Raw genomic sequence first — 20,427 nt, 5'->3', positions numbered from 1 at the left:
CGCACTTCTCAATTTCACACTCTGCTTCTCACCCACTAGCTCCATGCTGCAGCACCGTATTGCAAGCACAGATTTAATCAGTTAAAAACAAACAGAAGAATTTGTACAGCCCTTTTTTTTTTTTTTTTTTTTTTTTTCCTGAAGGCTCCCCATTTTCCTCACTGCTTTGGGACCCAAATATCATTAAGGGACTTTGGAAAGAGCAGAGTAGTATGCAGTGCTTTCTCGGTGCAGTGCACGTGAAAGAAGCAGTTGTTTAATTATCAAATGCACGCAGCCAAATGCAGGTGGGAATAAGGTGTGATGGCAAGGGTCTGGGCAGAGCTTTTACTGGGGAAGCTGGGGCAGCCAGGGAGAGACCCATTGTGCCTGATGCCTGCTTGCTTTCCACCCCGCAGGATGCCCTGTTGGTCATTCTCAAGAGCCTGATGCCAGCGTGTCTCTTCAACATCATTGGGTTTGGATCCACCTTCAAGACCCTCTTTCCTGCCAGTCAGCCTTACTGCGAGGTGGGTGAAGGGGGAAACACACTTCCTCGGTGCTCGCGGGGCGCTGGTGTGGAGGCTGACTATTCTGCTGCTCCTTTGGGCAGGAGAGCCTGGCCATCGCCTGCGAGAGCATCAGGAGGATCCGGGCCGATATGGGTGGCACCAACATCTTATCGCCTTTGAAGTGGGTCATTCGACAGCCCATCCACAGGGGCCATCCCCGACTGCTCTTTCTGCTGACAGACGGGGCCATCAGTAACACGGGGAAGGTCCTGGAGCTGCTGCGAAACCACTCCTGCTCCACCAGGTACCGGGGGCAGCAGGGCCCGCCGCTGCGGGGGCAAAAGCCTGGCGCGGCAGGGGACGTGCTTCTCCCTGAACACGGCTCCATCTCACAGACTTCAGAGATAGAGGCAGGAGAGATTGTTGGTATGAGCCACGGGAGAACCTCAAAGGGTTTGGAACAGATCCCAGAAGTTCAGATGCTTTTTAAACAATCAAAAGCAGGATAATTGGGCTGACAACTTCACAGGCTCTCGTCTGATGCTTCCTGCTAGGAGAGATTGACACACGAACAATCTTCCTTGCTGTTTTTTTTTTTATTTTTTTTAAAGCACATCTGGGTCTGGCCCCAGCTGCTTCCAGGATGGGGCTGTGCAGAATTGAATATGCTGAAAGGGAGCAATGTAAAAAGCAGCTAATTTGTGCATCGAGCTCCCAGCCTGGTTCCCCAGCCCTGATGACAGGCTGGTCTGGTTTCTCCTCTGCCTCTTTAAGGGCCATGAAACATAAGAAAAATATAAGAAAACCTTATTCATCTTTCATCCCTCAGACTTCAGTGCTTATGAGGGAAGCTGCTGCTCTGTGTTTTTTACTATATGGAGGTCTAACTGCTTCCCAGATGTATAGGGCAACCCGTCCCTCACTCTTATAGAGGCTTGGTGGTGGGCTAAATGCAGTCACAGTTAGAGTGTGGTCTCGGGTGGCCCTGGAAAGCAGTGCCCAGTGCACCACCGAGCCTGTGCGTGGCCCTGACTCAAAAGAAGATCAGAGCCTTATTTAAGAGGCTGTGAGGCTGACCTAAGATTTGCAGCCAGTTGGGGATTAAAAACCTCAAAGAGAAAAGCCCCTTGTACAGATGCAGTTTGCTGCTGAAGGTGGTTTCTTCCTCAGCTGCCCATGCCCTGGCTGAACGCTGTATCCCACCCATTCCCATCCCTCCTGGCTTCCTACCGCATCCGTCCCCACCAGGCACTGCTCGCTCCTGCCCTCCCTGCCCAGGCCCCAGCCCAGCTTTGGGGTTGCAGCCTTCAGCCAAAACCAAATCCTGACTCATTGGGCTGGGAGTCAGGGGATCAGCCTCGCCTGGCTGATTCCTCCTTCCTTGAGAAAACGTTTATTTTGATTGCGAGCAGAGATAATTACTGGGTCTTTAGTGCTATTGACCACAGCCACTCAGCAGGGAAAAGAGCTGAACTGGCAGCAAAGCAGCTTGTTTGTGTTTACAGAGGAGGCAAGGGCTTGGGGTCCTGCTGGGAAGCCCCTGAGCCTTGGCTGCTCTTCGGGGAAGGGATTTGAGGACTGCTGAGAGGAAGGGCTGGTGGTTCCCAACCCTCCTGCCAGCCACCTAAGAGAGGAGCTTGCTTTTTTTTTCTCTGGACATGCTGGACAACTGCATAGCAGTGGGATAAGACCAGGGCGGGGGGGATCTTCTGCCTTCAGGGAGCAGGTGCTGCATGGGGCTGGGGGTTGGGATGGCTTGTCCCCTGGATCCTGATGCTCTCTGTCCCTTTGCAGGTGCTACAGCTTTGGCATCGGGCCAAACGCCTGCAGGAGACTGGTTCAGGGGCTGGCTACTGTGTCCAGGGGCTTCGCCGAGTTCCTGGCGGAGGGCGAGAGGCTGCAGCCCAAGGTACGGCTGCCCGCTGCCAGGAGACCACCTTGTAGGGCTGTAACGGTGCTCTGGTTCAGCGAGGGGGAGGCCACAGCTCACTGACGGGTCTTATTCCCCATCCTGGTGCTGCCTTTCCAACTCCCACTCAGCAGCAGGTGGGTGAGCGGGAGGGGATGAAAGAACATCTTCATCTCCGGCTGTCAGAGGGAGTGGGAGGGTGTGTTTACCCTCTGCGCGGGGATGGGGAGAAGCGATAGCCGCGATACAGCAGCTTCAGTTTCAAAGGTAGCTGCTGCCTCAGACACAGGCAAGGGCAGAGGAACCGGCATCAAAGCAGCCAATTAGTTTTGAAGTCAGGCTCAACCCTGGCATTGCTCAGGCGAGAAGTACCCAGGGTCTGAGGGAGAGGAATACGCCGCGATAGCCTTGCCTATTAAGCCAGCTCTAAAGCAAAGGGGGGAGCCTCTTCTTTTCCACTCTCCCCATAAAGGCTGAGTAAACCCATGTGCCTCAAATACGGCGTAAGAACGGCCCTGTCCCCTGGTGAAAGCACGGTGCCTAGCCCGTCATCCGCTGGATGACTAAACCCGGAGAGAATTGGGTCTTTACCTCCTAAATATCTCTAAAAAGCTGTCTCTTACGTTCGTGATCTCAAAAGGAGTTCAGCGGTCCACCCCTCTGCAGGAACCTGGAGCACACAAAAGCCTCTCTAAGACAGAACAGCATCAGCATTTCTGATGTAAATTAAAAGCAAAGACAGTGAAGGGAGAGAGTTTTTTTTATAGAGCTATTAATAAAGAGCTTTGCGGGCTGTGCAGCTTGGTGCCTTCAGCAGTCTGAGGCATCAATTAATGGCCTTATAAAACACAGCCTGGTGTGTCTTCCTGAGCCTGTGAAAAAGCAGTGAACAATAGAGAACATTTGAGCTGTTCTGCCTCTAAATCTGGTGTTCGCTTCCCCTGGTGTGCAGGGAAGCTCTTGTAGATGGCTCCCTGGTAGGGTTGTCCGTGAAATAGTCATGGATATTGGTCTTCTCCACATGTGTAATTGCCAGAGCATTGCTGATCTCCGGCAGAGGCTTGTGCCAGCAAGGACCTGTACCAAAAATAGCAGTGCTGGCAGTCGGTGCGTGAGTGTCGGGGCTTGGGGCAGGGCTGGGGCTTGGACAAGTGAAGGTCAACAGCTTTTCCTGGGTGCTGGGGGGGAGCAGGGGAGCAGGGGATGCTGCCTTGCACCAGAGCAAGATACCTCTGGCCACAAGCTCCCGCCTTGCTCCAAGCTGGCAACGTGAAGTGTGAGATCAGCGCTGTGCTTTATCAATATCTGCTCTGCTGCCCTTGGTGTAACCCTGCCAAGGGGCTGGGGGTGCTGGGATAGGAGTCAGCGCAGTCTAAGAGGGAGCAGGCTCCCATCTAAGGTCAGGAGAGGGTAGGAATCAGCTGATGGATTTGTTTGGGGAAATTTTCCCCTTCCCTGCAACACATGGCACGTGCGCCGTGGCGCACACAACATCCTGTTGCTGTACTGAGCAGAAACCATCTGCTTTCTGCCTCAGATGATCAAGTCACTGAAGAAGGCCATGGCGCCCGTCCTGAGCGATGTGTCCGTGGAGTGGGTCTTTCCCGAGAGCACTGAGGTCTTGGTTTCCCCCATCAGCACCAGTTGCCTCTTCCCTGGTGACCACCTGGTTGGCTACAGCATTCTCTGCGACACCTCCCTGTACCTCTCCAACCCCAGATCCGTGAGTCCACGCAGGTGGGGCTGGTGGGGCTGTCCCGGGAGCAGTGGGTGTTGCCCTGCACATGTGCAAGTGGGCGTCTGAGCTCTCTGTGTGTGGTCAGGAGGTGTCTCTTGCTTTCTCACTCTCCTCACAGGAGATGGTGGGTGAGACACTGGGGAGAAATGGGAGCTCGGTGGATAAGGGCGCTGGTGCACAAGCAGTGGCTACTCTCGGCTGAGACGTGGTGGTGGGACCTGTTCCCTCTCTGTGCTTTCCCGCAGGACAAGAGGCGGCGTTACAGCATGATGCGTTCCCAGGAGTCGGGCAGCTCTGTTTTCTTTCACTCCCAGGAGGAGGGAGCAGGCGTGGAGAGCTGGAACCACTCCAGAGACTCAGAGGGCTGCTGCCCCACTGAGCATGCCCCCGATCATCTGGCGGTGGGCAGAGATCCTGGGAGAGAATTGGAGACGGACACCGGTCAGATTTTCCTCTGTACAAGCGGGGATGTGATGCCCCTGTCTTTCTAATCAAGCTTTTGTCACTGCTCTGCCAATTTGCTTGTCTGACAAATAAGTCTCTTCGACTGTATCTCTGCAAAGAGCCGGAGGGGTTTGCAGGAGGGATGACAGATCTCCTGAGGCTTGAGCACGTCTATTTGGTTTGGATGTTTTATCCAAATCTGTCAGGAAATCAAGGGAAGCCCTGGAGAACTGGCTTCCCCAGAGGTTTTCAAAGCAGCTCTAGCTTTGGCCACATAATTATTTACAAGCTTCCCAAGCTGCCCTCCGGTGTGCAGAGAAGGAGAGGAGTGAGCAAAAGGGTAGCCCAGCTAAACTGTCCATGCACCTGCAAAGCAGTTGCTTCCTTGCAAGCCCTGACATTGCAGTTTGAGGTCAGGAGAGGGGGAGAATGGATCCAAAGCCCTGTCCCCAGGCATAAAGCGGCTGGTTGCACCCCAGACCTGGTTGCATTTCCCTGTGACAAGGAAACCTCTGTTACTCATGGGACGTCCTTCCCTTATATTCGGAGAGGAACTGTGCTGCTCATCCCCCCAACCTTGTCAAAAGCAATGAGAAATCATGCCTTTCCAAATGAAATTTTACTCTTGCTCTGACAGCAGAATGTCTGCGCTAATGAAATTTCATTAGTAAACCCTTTGTCTTCTCCAGGGAGGTTTGGGGAAATGCAGTCAGGCTTTTTCTGGCTGAAAACTGCTCAGACAAAACCTCCCCAATCTGCTCTCCTGACTTCCCCAGGAGTTTTGAGTGTAGGCTCTTATTTCCTTTTGTGGTTTAGTTGCTTTGCTTAACACCTTGCAGGGCTGAGCATGGCCCCCTCAGCCCCGGGAGGACCACAGGGGTGGGCTCCCCACTGCCCACCATGAGCCAAGGGGGGATGGTGCTGGCTGGTCCCGCTCCGGAGCGGAGCTGATCCTCTCTCCCACCGTGCAGGAATGGACATGAAGGCTTCCTCCAGGAGACGGGCGTACAGCACCACCCAAATCGCTGACCACGAGCCTTGTAAGAAGGTGCCCACGGCCAGTGATCCCGGCACCGCCCTGGTGAAAAACCCCCTTCGGAAAACCCACCTGCAGGACCTGCAGCAGGTCAGCCCCGAGCCCTGGCAGGTGGATTTCCAGGTACGTGACCCCTGGAGAGGCTTTGCCTGCAGGCAGAGGCCAGCGTGTAGCAGCAGGAAAATCTCAGATGCAAAAGAGAAAAAGCCTGGCTCGTGCTAGTCCTGATATATATATAGAGATATATATATACACACACATATATATATACACACATATATATATATGTGCCCGTGCTTTGTGCTGCAGCACATCACAAGCATGTAGGACACAAGCCAAGCAGAGAGCGAGGTGCTGTCCTGCTACCCCAGAGCAGTGCCTCCCCATGGGAGCCCCGCCTTTCTTTGCTAAATGCCTCCCCCCTTCCTCTGAGCGGCCTGTGCTTCCCCTTGCTGCTCATCTGCTCCCCAGGCCGCTGCTTCCTCCTTATTTCCCTGGAGTTTGGCCGTGCGATGCAAACTCTGCGCAGGGCCGTGGCACATCTGTGCCCTGCAGGGGAGGAGAAAGTCAGTCCTGAAGCAGATCCCCCGCTGCTCTAGCTGGAACCCACAGCCCATACGCAGCATCAGGCTGAGATATGGACCTGTGGGATGAGACAGCTGCTGAGCAGTGTTATGTCCCCTGCCTGCAGCAGAGAGCAGGTGAAATTTAGGAAGGTTTTTCAACTGATTTGTGGAAGGGTGGGGATAGTTTTCTCCCATCCTTGGCATCGCCAGGATGCTTTGCTCTGAAATCAGCATCTGCAGGGTTGGGAGGACCAGCAGCACTTTTGTTCCCATGGAAACCCAGAACGGGGATGTCTGGGGCTTTCATTTCTCTTCTGCTGCAGGTTAGAGATCGGCTGGGTGAAGGGGGGCTGGACGTGAGGCGAGAGGGCGAAGGGGAAGAAGGGCCAGTGCTCCGCAGGGAGGAATGAGACTGCTGCCCCTCCAGCTGCAGCAGTGAGGGGCTGAACAGCATCACTTGACAAAGGGCAACCAGTGGTGGGTTTTAGGGGTACCCGTGACCTTGCCTGTGTTGCGAATGTCCACCGAGCATCCTCCTGCCCCCAGGGTGCTCAGCGTGAAGGCAGAGAGGGGAAACGACTCCCTTCTGGAGGGCAGCAAATGGTTAACAGCATGCATCCTGGTCTTAATTAACTGCAGCCTGGTTTTGCTATCCCTCGTGCTGGGAGGGCTCCCAGTGGCTCTCCCAGCTCCCAGTCCGGCTGCCAGGGCTTGACATTTTCAGGGGTGTGAACGTGAGCCCTCAGCTTGTCTCCGTGCACGCCGTGCTGGGAAGGAAAGGTCAGCGCTTGCAATGGGCAGCTTAAACCCTCAGCTCTGCTCCTGGCTGGCTTCCTCTGGCTGGGAGGAGAGCTGGGGCAGGAGAAGGGGCAGGTTTTGAATGCAAAGGGTCTGGCAGCAGATTCTGTGACTGGCTTGCTTTTAAATATCTCAATCCTAGCTCGGTAAGTAGCTCCTGGAGCTGCCTACCTTCCATTTTTCCTAGTGGTCTCACAAAGCATCAAAAATTAGGTGGTGGTGGAGGCCACGTTCTTGCCTGCCACCCAGAGAAAGCATCTTTCCATCCAGCGCTGAGATCCACCACTTTTAACATTCTGTCCCTTACTGGTGTTGTGTTGGGAAGATGGAGTCTGTCAGTTTTAGGGGGACCTTCCCACAGCCCTGGGGACAGGGGTAGAATCAGCCGGAGCTCGGTGTCTGTGCTAGCTGCAGAGAGGAACGTCTGCGTGTGATGTGGCACCAGAGATGCTGGAGAGGGGATTCATGTCTCCTGAAAGTGGAAAAACAGTCTCTAAAAAAAAAAAAGATAAAAATTCTCTTATTCTCTTCTCCCCATCCCCTGTGCCTCTCTCCTTTCGTTACTAAGCAACTGGTCCTTGATCTTTCTGTCTCTCTTCTTTCCTTTGGTTCCCAAGTGAAGTCATTAAAATGTCTGGAGGGATGAAACTCATATTTCACCTTCTGCATGTCTGGGGAAGGAACCCCTGGGGCCGGGGTCCCTTGGGGACACCGTGCAGGTCTGATGGAGGGCTCTGTCTGGGCAGGGATCCCAGCCGGGGCTGAGCAGAGAGGGACCTGCGTGTTTGCACGACCGCGTCTCGCGCTGGGGTCGGCAGGGAGCAGACGGGATCAGAAGGGGCAGAGCAGGTCCGTGCCATCAGCTGCAGCTGGCTCCAGCCCTCACATTTGCTCTGCCCTCAGTCCTTTGCAGCCAGCTCACTCGTCTCTGCCACGAGGATCCGTGGCACGGGTGCCCGGCGGCCGTCCCTGCTCCACCGGAGCTGCATGTCCTTCTGCCACGACGCCGACTCCCCGCCAGTGCCGGACGGGCTGCAGCAAGCGGCTCCAGGAAGGGGCTTGGGAGCACTCGATGCCAGCACGAGCCTGCGGTCTTCGTCGGATAGCCGGAGCCCCAGGGATCTGGGTAACTGGGGAGAGAGGGAGGCACAGCCACCCTCACCGGTCTGTGCTGGGGTTTCGGTGGCATTGCATCGCACTCTGTGCCATCGTGTGAAAATTAGGAAGTATTAATTATGGCTCCTCGGTGGCAGCAGGGAATTCAGCTCCCACAGATGTGATTAATTCCCTGCCTCTCCCCTCTCAGCAGAGTCTGCCCAGCATCCTTCTTTCACGTTTGAAACGGAGACCTCCTCCGACTGGGAGCCCCAGGACTTCGACTTCAGTGCTGCCCGCAGCTCCCCGCACTCCCCTAGGACCCTCTGCAAGGCGGTGGTGAAGGGGCTGAGGAGCAACGAGCCCGTGCAGTGGGAAGTCACCTTTGATATCCGTCCTCTCTTCCGAGAGCGGGAGAGCCAGGCGGATGGTGACACAGACCTGTGGAGCGAGACCTTCCACCACCTGGCAGCCAAGTCGGTCATCCGGGACTTCGAGCATCTTGCTGAGAAAGAGTGTGAAATCGAGCACGGTAACGCACAGCTCCTGGACAGCCTGCAAGCTGGCTGTGGGCAGACCCTGCCCTGCCTCGGGGGGGCTTTCCAGCGGCTTCAGCAAGGGCAGACAGCGGTGAAATATCAGGCAATGTCTCACGGAGTTCCCAAGTGACAGCCCCTTCCAGCTGCCTTGCACTTTTCTCCTGGTTCTGCAGCTTTGCTGCACGTTAACACACTTGAGCTCGTGCTCCTTTGTGCTCCCCTGCTTCACACGTTGGGTGACAGTGGTTATTTTTAAGGAGTTAGTCACCTGGAGCTGGGAGGTGGCATCAGATTCAGAGGGTCCAACAGCAGCTGTGCGCCGCTGCTCTGGGCTGCACATGTCCCTGGGTCTTGTCAAACTTCTGCTCCATGAAATGCAGCTGCGCGTGTAAAATAAGAGCAGACGCAGCAGTAGGCAGTTTAGAGGGCATGGAGCCCAAGCGTGGAGGTGGGGCTGGGAACTGGTTCTGAAGGGTGGATGGAGCCCACAGGGCACATGGAGTCTATCCCTGGTGTCTCCCACGTGGCAGGGTCCGGGCGGCGGTACCAGGTCAACGCTGTCCACACCAGCAAGGCCTGCAACGTCATCAGCAAGTACACGGCGTTCATGCCAGTGGACCTGAGCACCAACGCCTACCTGCCCACCGTCATCGAGTACACCCACACGGGTAACGTGGGGCTGGCGGCGGGGTGAAACATCCTGGGAGGGAGGGTGTCACCCGGGAAACCTCGCCCAGAACAAACACTATGAAACCATGGCTCAATTCAGCACCAGACCTATATACCCATGGCCATGGCTGAGCCTAACGGCGTGCTTGCCACTCTCAGGGGCAAGAACCTCTTCCCCTCAGCCAGGAAGAAGGCTTGCTCTTAGGTCTGGATTCCCAGAGATGGCCGAGCTCATCAGTCTGTGGGTTTTGTTGCCATCGTGTGTGTGCCAGTCCTTCTCGAACACTGGCAATTCTTTTCTCTCATGCCAAGGGGCAGCATCCAAGCAAGGCAGCCAGCGCAGCCTGAGCTCGGGAAGCAGAAGACATCGTGGCTTTTCCCCTGGACGTCCCCAGTCAGCTTGTGGCCAGAACGGAGATGATGGATTTTACGGCATGAGTAAGATCCCCTGGGGTTTTGTCTCCTTCCCGGTGTTACAGATCTCGGTGGTTTAGTCTATGAAGGAACATCTTTTCTGGTCTTTTTTTCTTCTGCCTTCCTCTATGAATATGGTGCTCACCAGACACATGTCTGGCTGGATTCCATCTCCTTAAATGGGGAAGAAGCTGCAATTTCCCCTGAAACTCCCAAATCACAGGCAGTGGCTGCTGACTATGCTTGGAAGTTAATTGGCAGCCGTAACGCAGATAACATGAGGGATGAAACTGGGTGTAATTAGAGGCAGGGGGATGTGAGACACTTGCTTGTCACCAAATCCTCCACTAATGAAGACGAGTTGGATTGGACCTTGTCTGGCATTGTCAGATCTGCAGCTGAATTAAAATCACCCCTGATCAGGCTCATTAACCTGATAATGCCGTGGAGAGGGAGAGCGGCCGTGCCGCAGCCCGGAGCGGTGGCGCAACGGCGATTTCGGCTGGGTGGTGTTGCTGATGTGGTTCCTCTGTTGCAGATGCTGAAGAGAGCAGCCTGTCGCCCTGCAGCACCCCTTCCTCCTCTGACTGGGAGCGCTGTGCTCTCCCCGAAGGTAGGGGAACGATCTGATGGTACCTGACAGGGTGCAGGTGCATCGAGCCCAAGATTTGGGCTCTTCACCAAATACTGCTGAGTTTTGGGGGTTTTTATAAAACCTTATGACCTAAAATTAGGCCTGTGAGCACAAGACCTGGCTCTTTCTGGGGTGGAAAGGACAGAGCCTGATGGTATAGGTTTCCCCCAGCTTCGTTTGTGGGAATTTCATTATCCACGTAGGAAAAATTGAGGCAAGGGGTGAGGAGGGATTTTGTCAAAGACTCGGCAGCAGAACAAGCCACCCCACGCTCGAGTGCATAGACTCTGCTCCCTTTCGCTCTCCTGAAGCAGCTCGTTTTACCCCCAGCTTTGTGTTTCTTCCCAGGGCGGTTACAAAGCCTGTCTGCTTCCTCTGCGCAAGCCCAAAAATCCATCGAGAACCTCTTTGCTACTAGGTATGGGCCAGCTCGACCTTCCTCTGACCTTAGTGGATCTCTTGCACCTCCGTGGGTCCGATGCAAACACAAGCAAGGGGGAGAGCAGGGACACCCCAGGGTTAGCGACCAGAGCCGGGACCGAGTGTGATGCCAGCGTCTGGGGTCCAGGGATGGTTTTGGGAGGGGAGGGTGGGCGTCAGGAGGAGCACGGTGGTTATGGCCACCTTTTTGTCCTCCTGCAGGCTGACCCTCAATAAAACCAGGCTGCTGATTCGAGCCGCCAAAGGGTTCATGAGTAAATCTCCAAGCAGAGTGAGCGAAGCCAGCTCTGAGGGCGACAATGAGAGCATAGACTACCTTCCCCTGGTGAGCAGCTCGTTCCCGGGCCTTGCCGGGGTTGCACGGTCACTGCAGGGCAGGGGGATTCCCCTGGATCCCGCCTCTTGCCGTCTCTGACATCCATGTCCGATGGTCTGCTCAGGGATGGAGAGCAGCTCCATCTACGTGTGCCTTTTTCCCAAACTTCCCACAAGCAGTTGGTATCTCAGAGCTTCTCTGCATGCCTTGCAGGCGTCTCTGCAGCTGGCCTGCGGTGCCTTTCTCATGAACTCGGCCTTCTGTGACGCCGTCAACATCCCCATGGAGAAGCTGAAGTGGACATCTCCCTTCGCCTGCCACCGCCTGGCCCTCAGCCCCTCCAGCTCCTACAGCACCAAGAAGGCCAGTCCCTCCAGGGAGCACAAAAGCCTCGGCTCTGACCAGCAGCTCCTGCTTCCCACTGGGCGTGGGAAGAGTCCCACCACCAGAGACGTCGCTCTGGGGGTGGTGCCGGAGGGACCCGGCCGGCACGCGGAGGACACCGGCCGCCTTCGCCACTTCTCGGGCAGCGCGGTGGAAAGCATCTCCAAAGCCCTGAAAGCTGAGAAGGAACTGTCCCCGCCGGCCATCACCATCCGCCGCTTCTCCTCACCGGAGAGCACACCGGCCTCGGCCGAGTGGCAAGCTGACAGCGGCCGGGGCTCAGACACGGATGGCTCCGAGGTCCAGGCGTTGCTTTTCGACATCAAGTTGCAGCAGCAGACGGAGCTGGAGGGGATGCTGTGGGCCACGGCGGTGGCCCTGGCCTGGCTGGAGCACAGCTCGGCTTCCTACTTCATCGAGTGGGAGCTGGTTGCTGCCAAGGCCAGCCTGTGGCTGAGTGAACAGGACTTCCCGGAGGGATACAGCCTGGCCACGGTGAAAGCTGCAGCCCAGCAGCTCTTTGTCCTGCTCCGTCACTGGGATGAAAACCTGGAGTTCAACCTGCTGTGCTACAACCCGAGCAGCGTGTAAAGAGGAGGAGGAGAGAGGCCTGGGCAGCTTACCAAGGGCGCAGGAGCAGGGACCCATCCTCAAGGAAACGCCTCCAAGGAGCTCAACTCCTCTGCTGCAGGGACAGTGTGTGTTTCTTAGAGCAAGCCCCGCAAACAGAAGCACCCCGGGCAAAATCCTCTGCTCAGTGACTGGTATTTTGCCCTGGGAGGGTTTCCACCAGCTGCCCGCAGTAGGATGCGGTTTATTTTTAACTGGAGCAGCACCTCCAGCTACAGTATTTCCCTCTGATCCTGATTTCTTCTGGTTCCCAGCCCTGTCCCCAAAGCAGGTGTCCCCAGTGCCTGCTCAGCTTGCCCTGTCCTCGCTTGGTGCCTCTTCCCAGCCCCGAGTCGCTGCTCTCCTAAGGCCCCTGCCTGGCTTCTGCCATCTCAGATGTCTTTTGGTGAAGGTGAATGTCTGAAAAACATCCTCATCTCATGGACCAAAGGGAAACCGGGCTGGGACTGACCATCTGAAGATCAGCCCTGCTGTCACAGCTGGGAGGGTGCTGCCTTGCCTTGAGCCCAGTGACGCGCCAACAAGCCAGGCCAGTCAGAAGCTGCGACCAAACCCTGTCACATCCACACGGTGCTGGGCCCCCTCAGCCCCTCTGCCATCCCAGACGGAGTTTGCGAGATCCCCTTGCAGCTGACAGCGTGCTTTTGGAGCTTCAGAGGCAGAGCAGGGGTGCCCGGGATTGAAGGCAAGGATGGGCTAAGGAAAGCAGCCCCCTGCACTTGACACTGAATAGAGATCCCCTGCATTAAAATAATGGAGGAATTTTATTCTCTGCCAAAACGCTGAATCCTTCCTTCTCCACACAAGCCTCCCGGGTGTTGATCTGTTGGTTCTGAATTGCAAGGAGCTGCCTTTGAATCCAGCGGCTCAGAGGCTTGTTCTTTTAAGGATGCCCAACCCACTAAACCCCCCCGAGCTGGTGGGCTTTTACCTGAGCCCCTGCAGCATCTATCCTGAGAGTCGTGGCCAGACCTGCCCTTGCCTCAACCCTCTTGAAAGGAAGAGAGGGGAAGAGCCCTCCCAAACCCCGGGGTGACATGGAGCCATCGCTTTCCCCATCTCCGCTTCTTGCATTCATGCTGCTTAAAGCCAAGAGGTGGCTGGACACAAATTGCATCCCTGGACCTGTTGTGGGTACCACAGCTCCACGGGAGCCTGGCTGAGTTGTTCTCCGTGACAGGCAGCAAAGTCTCCGTGGTGCAGCAAAGGCCCTTCGCTGGCTCCAGCACAGCCCAGCGATACCCAGGCGATTGCTGGAGCTTCGTTATCTGCCGTAATTCACAGCAGAACGAGGGCACCGGAGGCACCGTGAGGACTATGACTTCCAGAAGCTGATGGGAGGAAGAGGAGGAGACAGGGAGGAGAAGCTGGGAGTGGACATTTTTCAACCAAAAGCTCACTTGTCACTAGAAGTCAGTGGCGTTCCCAGGGGGAAATACAGGTTCCAGGTTTTGGGGGTTTTTAATTATTTTTTTTTATCTTTCATTTTCTGCTGGAGAAAGGCCCCAGTTCTGGTTAGATTTAGACTGGTTTTAACTGGGGGATTAGAAAAATCCAAGGAAATGCAGTTGATCCACAGGCATACGGATTTTGCTCCTCTGTCAAGGAGAGATGGGTAATGAAGAAGGGGAGTGTGAGTGTAAGAGCTGAAAACTGTCCAGTTGCAGAGAAACTGGGGAAATGTGGGGATATGGAAAAGGGTGTTTCTTCCTTAGAAAAAGCATCTTTTCTTTGAAACCTTCACATGGAGGAAAGCATCCCCTCCTTTCCCTAGCAAAGCGTCGTGAGCAGGAATCTGCTTTGCACAAAATCTTTTGCTTTTTTCTGAGCAGAGCTGGCGGAGATCGGCAGTATTTTAGATCACGAGCAAAACCTACCTCTTGTTTTCTGCCTTTCTTTAGCTCCCTGCCCACCACGACCCCCTCTGGTCCCCATGACATTACCAGAGCAGGGTTTATTCCCAGGGCATGTGCATCTCAGCCCTCCTGGGGTTACTAGTGAGCTGGTTTCAGATCCCTTGGTTCTCCCAAAAGACCCAGGCTGATTCCTAGGAGCTGCCCAGTGCTCTCTTAATCTGGGGCCATTGGCAAAACGAGCGTGTCCTCCCTACTTTGGGGGCTCCTGGAGTCAACGAGTCCCTTGTTCTGCATTCAGGGGCAAGTGCGTGGCATCGGTGCAGCACCTCCTACATCCCCTTGGCTTTCAGGGAAGGAAAAGGGGATGAAAGGGGTGACCCCGTTTTGGAGCCTGACGCTGCTCTCACCACTGCTCTCGCTTCTCCAGCTACACCCTGGGCCGTGCACGCTGCCGGCGCCTCTGCTGAGCTCCCACAGCTGGCTCAGCATCAGAGGATGCTCCAGGATGGTCCGTGCTGGGACATGACGGGGGTGAGTCTCCTCAAACCTGCCGCCTGGGACCCCGGTGGGCATGGGGACACTTGCCATCACTGCCCCGCGCCCTGCAAGGAGCTGGGTGCCCTCACCCCCAAGGCCTCCCACTTCACTCTCTGCAGACCAGGGAGACATCGAGCTCACCACCCGGCCCCGGCAGCATTGGGCCCTGCCTGGTGCCCCCCCAGGACGGGCTTTTCTGCAGGATCTGGCCAGCAGCAGCTCCACGGATCAAGTGCCTACGGAGGGAATCGCACGCCGTCGCCTCCAGCGTGGCTGCAATGCCCGTGGAGCCCATCTGAAACCTGTTGCCTTTCGCTCCCTCCCTTGGCGTGTAGCAGCCTTGCCACATTTCAGCAGGTTTCTATTTTGTGTCTGTATGTCTGGTGGGGAGACGGGAGGGAAACCGGTGTCGGGGACCGTGAACACCCCCCTGGTCTCTTCTCTTGGGGTCACCTCTCTGGGGTCCCCAGCGTGGCGCTGCGGGTTTGCCGGCCGGGTGCCTCGGCGCAGTCGTGTTCTCTGTTGCAGAATTGTTGTTGTCCCAGTAAATCACAGCCTGCTTGACTGCCCAGCACGACTCTTTTGTTTCAGGGTGGGTTTCCTGGGGCTGTGCCTGCCCTCTTCCCCGGGGGCACTCCAGCTGGCTGGAGCATTGCGTGGCTGTCCAAAAAAACCCCCCCAAAAAACCCATCCTGATTTAGTGCAGGAGTTAAGATGTAGATTTCAGAGGGGAAGGAACTTCCTTCGGGTTCTGGGAAGCTGGGTTTTGCAAATCCCGAATTGCTCAGCACTTTGTAAGCCGATGGATCCAGGGTTTTAAAAAAACCAAGGGCAGCCTGGTTTAATTCTTCTATGAGGCAGAGACGAGGAGCAGAGAAATCCTGCTACCATCTCTAGTATCGGGGCTTTCAGCAGTTTTCCCTGTCACCTGGGCCATTGGAAGGATGCCAAAATCCTCTGCCTTCATCCTACACCTTCCTTAATTAGTGTTGTTATTACAGGTATTAATAAAGCAGCCATCATGTTTTCCAACCCAAAGCAGGAGGTAGGAGCTATGTTGTCCCTTATTTTCCTCTTGGCAAGCAAGGACCTGCTCCCATGCCCTCCTGCCTTTGGTGACCTATGTATATATACATATATATATAAAAAAAAGACAGCTATGGCCCAGTTTGCCCCCTCTGGACCAGAGCAGAGGGGCTGGCTGTTTCCATCTCGACCCCCCACCTCTGCCACCCCCCTGTCTGTGCCCGCCGGGGAAGGGCACTGGGGCAGGGTTTGGTGATTGCTTTCTAATCCTCTTTCCCTTCCCAAATTCTCTGCCCTGCCCCAGCGCTGCCCGTCTTTGCTGCACCCTTGGCAAAACCGCGTGGCTGGAAAACGCTGCTTTCCCCATCATCCCACCCCAGACTGAGCCGAGGGACCCGCCATGTGCTAAAAAGGTGCCTGGCTGTGCCTGCCCGCTGTGCTGCGGCAATTCTTGATTTATTAGCTGGCCTTCAGTTGGCTAATTGGGCTGCTAATGAGAGCAGGGCTGGCTGCTAGGAGAGGCTGGGAACTGCCATCTTCTGCGGGGACGGAGTGGGTCTCCCCAGGAGTGAGGACGGGTATCTGTGGCCGCAGCATCTCTGGAGGGTCCCCCTCAGCATCCCCCTTTGCATCCAAGGGGATTTTCACCCCGTTAACTCATCGCCTTAAGAAAGGGTGCTCCGATGCTGTTGCCAGGGTGACCACAAGTGCCTTATTAAGAGAAATTAGTTTGGGTACAGTTGTCAGCCGTAGCTTAATAAATAAGCCCCTTTATGCTGTGTAAATAAATATTTGCACAGAACGTCCGCGTGGGGAGGGAGAAACTTCCCAGCCCCGGGCAGCATCGTGCTGTGATTGGGGAAAGAACTGGCCAAATTGGGGCAGCCCTAGTGCAAAACTTGCACCCCTGGGGCTGCTGGTGTGGGTCCCAGGGGAGTTACGGTGGATGTTGCGACCCCACAGAGACCCCTCACATGCTGCGGTGGGGAGATTTTTGCTGCCAAACATCCCTGCCTGCCACGGCCGCGGCTCCTCCTCCACAGGGGCTCGTTAGCCGGCAACCGAAGGAGCCTTTCCTTGCTTTGAAGGGTTATGAAACCTGCGAGAGAGGGGGAGGACAGAAGAGCTTAAAAAAGAGCCGTGGTGTCGTGTCCCCCCCCGCAACCCAGCCATTGCCTGCCGAAAAGGGCTGGCAACGTGCCGGCAGCCATTCAAGCACAGATTGCGCCTCTGCCCCCGTCCGCCCGCCAACCCGCCGCCGACGGGCGATGCCGCGGGGTGGAGAACTTTGCTGGAAAACGAGCTTTTTAACACCATTTGCAGTGCTTTGTGTGTGTGTGTGCGTGTCCCATTGCTGCCGAGGACAGTGGGGCGCAGAGGCCGTGCCACAGCTGCAGCCCCCCCGAGAGCATCCACAAAGTGGTCCGGGGCTGCTCCGGGGGCTTTTTGCTCCCGATCTCTCCAAATAGATGCAGCGAAGCAACATCTACCTGCGATGCTGGGGAGGGGGTCAGCAGCCACCCAAACGAGTCCTCACCCCCAAAACCTGGGCCAGGGAACAGTGTGAGGTTGTCTTACATTAACTACAAAATTGTTTTGCTCTGGGGATGTTTTTCCCTTTGATTTTCCCCATCCCAGGGCCCGGGCACGTCAGTGGGGGATGCAGCCGGTTGGTGCCGTGGGCTTCATCGCTCCCGAAATAGAGCTCAGGGGCAGCTTTTGGGTGTCGGAGGCATCTGAGCGAAGTCATGTGGATGTTATGCAAGACTTGATGATAGGTTGTAAACAGCTATTAAAGTGATTGACAGGCCCAGGACGAAGTTTGGAGGGGGGGAAGAAGGGGAAAGATGAGTAATAATGATTAAAATAATTAGCAAATCGAGACGTTCCATAAATTAGGGGAAAGCTTTGTGAGGACGGAGGAAGGTGCGGTGAAGAAATCGTGTTTGAGCGCTCCCCCGAGCAGGGGGCCGGCTGGACACCGGGGCAGATATTGAGCACATAAAGTTTGGAAAAGGTTTTTTTTTTCCCCCAAGCCTCCGAGCACCAGGAGGGCTTTGCTTCCTCAAAAACGGCTAAAAAGCAATTCTAGCTGAAATTTGGCAGATTTGGGTTCACCAAGCGCCGCTGGGTCCCAGCACCCCTAAAACCCAGGGGCTGAGCAGCTGAATGAGAGCAGCCCCGAGTTAATTAGAAGAAACAAGCAGATTACGGGGAAGACAGCTTCTATTTATATATAAATACTCCAGTAATCAGCAGCGAAGGGCAAGGGAAATCCAATAGAAATATGTGGCTGTTTAAGAAGCTTTTTGAGCAAAATGTTACACAATCAGTTGCATTTGCCTGGCTCTATCTCCAAGTCCCAGAAATTGAGGAAAAAAAGAGTGACCCTGAGCAGGAGGAAGGAGAAGGGATTTCCAGATGCTTCTGCCCACTGGATAAGGGGAAACGAGGAGTCCCGGGAGCACCCTAAATGCAGACCCCGCGGCTGCAGCCCAGCGCCCGCCAGCAGCTCGCGTTGACCCCAAACTCCCAAGCTTTGCACCCAAAATCAGCACGCTCCACGATCCTTGCGATCCTGCTGAGCGCGCTGCAGGGATAACGCGGAAAGACGTCCCTCTCCGTGGATTTGCTGCGTGCTCAGGGGCGCTCGCGCCGAGGCAGCGCAGAAGCGATCGGCGGCTGCTGTCAGTGGGTGCTGACATGGCGCAGAAATAGCTGCCGGCCGCCCCGCGTTTTCGCACGCCGCCTTCGCTGCCTCCCGCAGCTCTGCTTCACCCTGGCCCTGCTCCTCTTTGTGGAAAAACGTGGGGTTGTGGGGGGCCCCGTGCATGCACTTTGCTGGGCATCACCTTAATAATGTTTTTTTTAGTGATGAGTCCAATGCTCACCTTGGGGCTGGGAGCTCTTTAAGCACATGGGCCCTTTTGGGTTGTTCCCCCCGTTCTCCAACCCCCCCCAACCTGGTGCTCACACCCAGCACAGCCGCACTGAGATTTTGTGATTTTTTTTATCCTGAAGCAATATAAGGCCTGAGGCTGAGGTTTGGAGGGGTCTCAGAGGAGGGCTTTGGGGAGCCTGACCCTGCCAGCAAGCCCTGGCCACGCCTGTCCCCATCCCAGGGCTCTGCTTTTGGGGTGTCTGTGGCCCCAGTGGAGCTGTTTCCATGTCATTCCCCAGCCCACGTGAGACAGGAGGATGGAAATTTGTTTCTTTATGCTGCAAGGAGCCGGCATCACTGCCCAGGGGTCACTGGCAGGTGTTTGTTTTGGCTCTAGGGATGCCTATGGCTTCGCAGCGTTGATTTTGGGGGTTGCATTTAAGTCAGGAGAATCGGCCCCCTTGTGCGAAGGCTTTTTTCTGATTTTCTATTTTTCATTTTACCTGCAAAGTCACCTTTGCCAGGGGAAGCATGCACTGGGCTGGGGCGCACACGTGAGCACGAGTCCTGCAAGCACTTCTCCCCTCCGTGCGCGGCCTCTCAGGAGGTCCCTTTAATTGTTCAAATCACTGAACCTCCTCAACACACACTATATTGCAGATGTTCAAAAAGCTAAGCTTGAGATCTGTGAGCTTCCCCTCTCTCCCTGCTCATTAAATTAGGGCCTTTTTTGGCTCTTTTTGTTGCCGTTAACCCTCTCAGTGCACAAGGCAGGAAAGCAATGGATGCGTGGGGAGGTTGAGTGGGTTTGTGGGGTGGGAAAGTGTCAGGGTAAAAATGTGCATCAGCCCCAGTGGGGTGGGGCACAGCCCCTGGAAAGTGTCATCACCCGGGCTGCGGGGTGTAAATCCCTTGGACAAGGGGCTCTGGTTGGGGTTGCAGGTCCTTGCACCCCTCTCTGGCCACGCACTTGTGCAAGCTGATGAGATGAGCCGATGCCAAAGCACTGCAATGGGTAGAAACAACGTATTTTTGTGCGTGAAGAGGGTGACCCTTCCTGTGCAAAATTACCAGGGGTTTTGGCCAAACACAGCCCTGGTTTAAGGGCAGCACTTATTCCTCCTGAGGTGAGAACTGGGAGACAAAGGCTGATGCTCACCCACACGTGTGCTGCTCCGCAGAGGCCCCCCAGGAGCGGGTGATGCTGTTCCCAGCCTGCCCAAGCCCTGCAAAGTGCTTCCCCGTCGCACACCCTTCCTGCGTGGCTAAAAGCCTTTAGAAAATGGTTTTCCCCTGGGGATACCCTTAGTGCCAGGGCTGGAAGTGGAGGCAAGTGCGTGTTGGTTGCTATAGGGCTGGTGTGCGTGCTGCTGGCTGGCTTTGGGGGTTTTGGCAGCCTTTCTCCTGGGTTTGAGCTGTGGTGGGTTGAATTCCTCCTTTTTTGGGTTTTTCCAGCAGCCCTTCTCCTGGGCTCAAGCTGCAGCGGGTTGAATTCCTCGTGTTTTGGGTGTCTCCAGCAAGGATGGGGAAGGGATGGGGTCGGTCACGCCACTGCATTTAGGGACGGCTCCGGCTGTGGGACCCACGGGTCTCCCCTGCAGGAGACAGGCTCAGGCCATGGGTCCCACCCCACAGCACAGCTTCGGGGCCGTGGTCCCGCCTTGCTTTTCCTCTTTTCTTGGGGCTGCGCACGCCGCTGCGGCTTATGCAAGAGCCGGGAGCCTTGTGTAACAGTGCCGCAGCCGGCGGGCACGGCCGTGGGGGTGGGCGGCTGCGGGGGCCCGCAAACATCTGTACGCCCGGGAGCATCCGTGCACCCGCCTGGGCTCTCCCTCCTGCCCCCACCTTCCCTGGATGTGGTTTTTTTCCTGGCGTTCAGGGCTGTAGGATTAGTGCGTTGGGGGCTTGTGGCTGTTTGCTTCTGGCTAGAGCCAGGAAAGGCGATAGCTGAGCTCCGGACTTCCCAGCCGGGCTGCGAATTAAACTGGGAAGGCTGGGACGCCTGAAATGGACTGATCAGGAT

The 20,427-nt window shown here is 55.8% G+C and overlaps 1 protein-coding gene across 1 annotated transcript in view; it reads left to right on the top strand.

The window, feature by feature from the left end:
* VWA5B1 (von Willebrand factor A domain containing 5B1) overlaps positions 1 to 15,066 on the top strand; it is a 29,173-nt gene extending 14,107 nt beyond the window's left edge. The window contains exons 9-22 of the mRNA XM_074892711.1: positions 399 to 509; positions 593 to 795; positions 2,286 to 2,400; positions 3,938 to 4,123; positions 4,384 to 4,579; positions 5,554 to 5,741; positions 7,886 to 8,108; positions 8,292 to 8,609; positions 9,147 to 9,284; positions 9,598 to 9,723; positions 10,238 to 10,312; positions 10,682 to 10,751; positions 10,976 to 11,099; positions 11,304 to 15,066. Coding sequence (XP_074748812.1) covers positions 399 to 509; positions 593 to 795; positions 2,286 to 2,400; positions 3,938 to 4,123; positions 4,384 to 4,579; positions 5,554 to 5,741; positions 7,886 to 8,108; positions 8,292 to 8,609; positions 9,147 to 9,284; positions 9,598 to 9,723; positions 10,238 to 10,312; positions 10,682 to 10,751; positions 10,976 to 11,099; positions 11,304 to 12,065 — 2,835 coding nt within the window. The 3' untranslated portion in view covers positions 12,066 to 15,066. The remainder of the gene's footprint in view (positions 1 to 398; positions 510 to 592; positions 796 to 2,285; positions 2,401 to 3,937; positions 4,124 to 4,383; positions 4,580 to 5,553; positions 5,742 to 7,885; positions 8,109 to 8,291; positions 8,610 to 9,146; positions 9,285 to 9,597; positions 9,724 to 10,237; positions 10,313 to 10,681; positions 10,752 to 10,975; positions 11,100 to 11,303) is intronic.
* Positions 15,067 to 20,427: the final 5,361 nt, after the last annotated feature.

This window comes from Strix uralensis, chromosome 23 (assembly GCF_047716275.1).
Source record: "Strix uralensis isolate ZFMK-TIS-50842 chromosome 23, bStrUra1, whole genome shotgun sequence".
Taxonomy (NCBI): domain Eukaryota; kingdom Metazoa; phylum Chordata; class Aves; order Strigiformes; family Strigidae; genus Strix; species Strix uralensis.
Note: the sequence above shows the minus strand (reverse complement) of the source record. Positions and strands in the feature narration are given on the sequence as shown.